The sequence below is a fragment of the Conger conger genome, chromosome 17, assembly GCF_963514075.1.
Source record: "Conger conger chromosome 17, fConCon1.1, whole genome shotgun sequence".
NCBI classification, from domain to species: Eukaryota; Metazoa; Chordata; class Actinopteri; order Anguilliformes; family Congridae; genus Conger; species Conger conger.
Window position 1 is genome coordinate 2,337,650 of NC_083776.1, and position 5,000 is coordinate 2,342,649.

The window sequence follows — 5,000 nt, forward strand, 5'->3', positions numbered from 1 at the left end:
AATTTCTGTTTGGAAACCAAATTACCCTCCACCGATAGCATCACAATGTGTTGGGCTGAGATACCCGCCATCAATTGACATACGCAAGTGACAGCGAAGTGAGCCGGGGTGGAGGAGAAGATGACTAACACCTCCAGATAAGATATTAGTAGCGTAGCAGACTGAGGACTCTGAGCATCCCTTATTTTTACAGTGTCCTGTGTAAAAAAAATATATGTTTGGTGGGTCTCCCAGGTGACACATCTAAACCACTAAAGCCTTAGCTATGATTGCAGTGATTTTTCCACCAGTCTGGATAAATGATATATTGTAATATCTCTTTCTCTCTCACCCCCTCTCTCTCACGCTCCATCTCTCTTCTCTCTCTGTGCTCCCCCGTCTTGCTGCATCTCTCTTTCTACCTCTCTCCCCCTCTCTCCCCCTCTCTCTCACCTTCTCTCCCTCATCCTCTCTCTTGCTCTCACTCCCTCGTTTTCTCCCTTTCTCTTTTCGTTCTCACTCTCTCCCCCGCTCTTCCTCTCCCCTCCCCCCTCTCCCTCTCTCCTCACTCTCCCTCACTTTCCCCTCACTCTCCCTCATTTCCCCTCTCCCCCTCCCTCCCTCTCTCCCCCCCTTTCCCCTCTCCCCCCTCTCCCTTTCTCCCTCTCCCCCCCTCCCCGCTCCCCCTCTCTCCCCCTCTCTCCCTCCCTCTCCCCTCTCCCCCTCCCCCCCCTCCCTCCCCTCTCCCCTCTCCCTGCAGGATGAGCTGGGGCGTCTCTCGGCCCTGCAGCCGCAGGTGAGAGGCTGAAGGAGCAGGTGAACGAGCTGCGCGAGAAGGAGGAGGCGGCGCCGGTGGTCCTGGACGCTGACATCACCGCGTTCACGCAGCACTACAGGGAGGTGCTGGCGGAGCTGCGGGCCCGTGAGAGGCAGCTGCTGCAGGGTGAGCCCCCCCCCCCCCCGCCCGCCCGCCCGCCCGGGGCCGCCCCGCTGCAGAGGGGGCTCCTCTCTGTCGGAGATGCTGGGTGGGGCTGCTTTTGGTCGAAGTGTAGCTGCTGGTCTGGCTCATTTTGGTCATAGCTGCTGGACAGGGGCTCCCATCAGTCATAGATGCTGAGTATGGGTGCTTTTGGTCGAAGTGTAGTTGCTGGTTTGGACTCATTTTGATCGTAGATGCTGGGATTGCGTGATAAGAGGTTGCAGATAACGACGGTAGCGGTGTCGGTCCTCATTCTGAGATGGGATTGGAGGACTGCCCGTGAGCATCTCTCACTCCGTGTGCTTGTGAAGGGCCGGGGAAGGAGGAGAGCAGAGTGTGCCCGTGTCTCACTGCAGAACGGATCACACATGGCTCAGTGTCATAGATGAGTGTGAAATCTTTTGTGAACTTGTCTTTGACGGCTTGCGTTCTCTCCCCTCTCCTCTTTCCCCCTCTCCTCTCTCCTCCTCTCCTCTCTCCCCCTCTCCTCTCTCCTCTCTCCTCTCCTCCTCTCCTCCTCTCCTCCACTCCTCTCTCCCCCTCTCCTCTCTCCTCCTCTCCCCTCTCCTCTCTCCCCGTCTCCTCTCTCCTCCTCTCCTCTCTCCTCCTCTCCTCCTCTCCTCTCTCCCCCTCTCCCCCTCTCCTCTCTCCTCTCTCCTCCTCTCCTCTCTCCCCCTCTCCTGCTCTCCTCCTCTCCCCTCCTCTCTCCCCGTCTCCTCTCTCCTCCTCTCCTCTCTCCTCCTCTCCTCTCTCCTCTCTCTCCCCCTCTCCCCTCTCCCCCTCTCCTCTCTCCTCTCTCCCCCTCTCCTCTCTCCTCCTCTCCTCTCTCCTCTCTCCCCCTCTCCTCTCTCCTCTCTCCTCCTCTCCTCTCTCCTCTCTCCTCCTCTCCTCTCTCCTCTCCTCTCTCCTCCTCTCCTCTCCTCTCCTCTCTCCTCTCTCTCTCCGCTTCGCTCCTCTCCTCCCAGTCCAGGACAGCCTGCCGCCCCTGCGCTATAAGGAGACGGTGGCGTCGCTGTTGTCATGGCTACAGCAGTGCGAGGCTCAGCTGTCCGTCCCCTCAGCCGCTGTCACTGTCTACCCCGTGATGGAACAGAGGCTCAAGGACATCCAGGTGTGTGTGTGTGTGTGTGCGCGCGCGCGTGTCTATGTCTGTCTCAATCTCTGTCATTCTGTGAAGGCCTCCAACAATGCGGTCTGTCTCAATTGATCTTCTGTGAAGGCCTACAGTACTTACTATAAGCACTGCCTGTCTCATTCTCTGTCTCTGTCAAGGGGTGCTACAAGCTCTGTCTCAATCTGTCTCTCTGTGAAGGCCTCCTACAAGCTCTGTCTCGGTCTCTCTGTGAAGGCCTACTACAAGCACTGTCTGTCTCGATCTGTCTCTGTTAAGGCGTATTATGAGTTCTGCCTGTCTCTCTCTCTCCCTCTCTCTGTGAAGACCTCCTACAAGCTCTGTCTCTCTCGATCTGTCTGTTAAGGCCTACTATGAGTTCTGCCTGTCTCTCCCTCTCTCTCTCCTCTCCCTCTCTCTCTCTCTCTCTCTCTCTCCTCTCCTCTCCTCTCCCTCTCTCTCCCTCCCTCCCTCTCTCTCCTCTCCCCCTCTCTCTCCTCCTCTCTCTCTCCCTCCCTCCCTCTCTCTCTCTCTCTCTCTCTCCCTCCCTCCCTCTCTCTCTCTCTCTCTCTCTCCCTCTTCTCTCTCCTCTCTCTCTCTCTCTCTCTCTCTCTCTCCCTCTCTCTCCCTCCCTCTCCTCTCTCTCTCTCTCCCTCTCTCTCCCTCCCTCCCTCTCTCTCTCTCTCTCTCTCTCTCTCTCCCTCCCTCCCTCCCTCTCTCTCTCCCTCTCTCTCCTCCCTCCCTCTCTCTCTCTCTCTCTCTCTCTCTCTCCCTCCTCTCTCTCTCTCTCTCTCCCTCTCTCCCTCCCTCTCTCTCCCTCCCTCTCCCTCCCTCCCTCTCTCTCTCTCTCTCTCTCTCTCTCTCTCCCTCTCTCTCTCATCCCTCCCTCCCTCTCTCTCCCTCCCTCTCCCTCTCTCTCTCTCTCTCTCTCTCTCTCTCTCTCCCTCTCTCTCTCTCTCTCCCTCCCTCCCCCTCTCTCTCTCTCTCTCTCTCTCTCTCATCCCGTGCTCACGCAGCTGTTTCGCTTCCCCAGCCTCACCCCGCTCCTCCGTTCCTGAATCACCCCGGCTTTTTATCCACACTTTTATCCTCTTTATTTATAGACCTTTCTTCTCCCCTCCGCGTGGCAGCTGAGGTTCCTGTGTTCACGCTCACATTTCCCCGGGATCTGATGTACATTTTTCTACATTTTGTTAACAAAACAAATGCAAACAAAAGCTTTGTTTTTTCTCCCCCCCCACCCCCAGTGTAGTACAATAAAAATAATACATTGCTGCCTGAGGCAGATACCCATAACCCGACCCCCTCAGTGGTGTTATGCTCCTCCTATGGGCCTCTCACATATTGTTAAACACTTTATGTGTGCAACACCACTCCCTTTTTCTTCCACTGAACTTCCAGAATGAATTCTGTATTGATCTTGTTTTTTTGTTTTTTTTTATTCAAAACTTCTTTCAGGCACAATTTACTCAGTGCCAATAGCCTTCAGTGTCTCTGTAACCCTCTGACCAGAAGGTGTTTTGAAGGTTTTTTTCCCAAAATTCTAAATCGGTGTTCTAGAACTCCCACGACTTCCTGTGACCAGCAGTGATTGCTAGATCAGCGTTAGAATGTCCAGTTCGGGACATTCTAATCACACTCTGTATTTGCCACCTTCACACCTTAAAGGGTTGGCACTAATAATAAGTGCCTTCCGTCACTGCACAGCTGAGCTCCCAGAAGTCCCACTAAAAACTCTCTCGCCGCGCTCTGCGTCTGTGTGGCTTGTGTCAGCAACTTTCGCAATCTCGTCTACCATCTCGAGGAGAAAATCATATCTGGTCACTGTCATGTCCGTCCACTGTATCTGCACGAGCCCTCTCCGTCAGCGCTGTCCGTCTGATCCCGACTGCCAGTTGCGTGATTTATGGCGCAGTTCAGCCCGTTGAGTGCTACAGACACCAGACATTAATTCACTGGTTTCCGTCGTCAATGTGCCTCGCAGGCCGATTTATCAACCGTAACCGGGCTCTGGTGTCGGCTGCTGTTCCTGGGGTCTGTCAGCTGGTGGTAATCCTCCACCGCCAGGGTAGAGGTGCTGCTGTTCCTGGGGTCTGTCAGCTGGTGGTAATCCTCCACCGCCAGGGTAGAGGCGCTGCTGTTCCTGGGGTCTGTCAGCTGGTGGTAATCCTCCACCGCCAGGGTAGAGGCGCTGCTGTTCCTGGGGTCTGTCAGCTGGTGGTAATCCTCCACCGCCAGGGTAGAGGCGCTGCTGTTCCTGGGGTCTGTCAGCTGGTGGTAATCCTCCACCGCCAGGGTAGAGGCGCTGCTGTTCCTGGGGTCTGTCAGCTGGTGGTAATCCTCCCACCGCCAGGGTAGAGGCGCTGCTGTTCCTGGGGTCTGTCAGCTGGTGGTAATCCTCCACCGCCAGGGTAGAGGCGCTGCTGTTCCTGGGGTCTGTCAGCTGGTGGTAATCCTCCACCGCCAGGGTAGAGGTGCTGCTGTTCCAGGAGCTGGAGGTTACATTACGTTAGAGTACAGTACAGTTTATTTAGCTGACGCTTTTATCCAAAGCGACTTACAGTTGATTTGACTTAGCTGGTGCCAATCCCCACTTGGAGCAAAGTGGGGTTAAGGGCCTTGCTCATGGGCAGCCTGTAGCCTAGTGGCTAAGACTGGGATCAGGAGGGTTGGTGGTCCGATCCCCGGTGTAGCCACGATAAGATCTGCGCAGCTGAACGAGGCTCTTATCTCCACGTTGCTCCAGGGGGGATGGTCCCCTGCTTAGTCTAAACAGCTGTAAGTCACTTTGGGTAGAAGTTTCAGTTAAATAACTAATTATTATTATTATGTCTACAAATACATACAAATGGGTCTGATAATGTATACGTACATGTATGTATTCCCTTGTCGGGAAACTTGTGGCTTGTGGAAGTCTGATGTCATGATGAT

The 5,000-nt window shown here is 55.0% G+C and overlaps 1 protein-coding gene across 1 annotated transcript in view; it reads left to right on the top strand.

The window, feature by feature from the left end:
* LOC133116647 (dystrophin-like) overlaps positions 1–5,000 on the top strand; it is a 177,690-nt gene that overhangs the window by 36,820 nt on the left and 135,870 nt on the right. Inside the window, 3 exon segments of the mRNA XM_061226466.1 lie at positions 740–776; positions 779–922; positions 1,924–2,069. Of these exon segments, the coding sequence (XP_061082450.1) occupies positions 740–776; positions 779–922; positions 1,924–2,069 (327 nt within the window).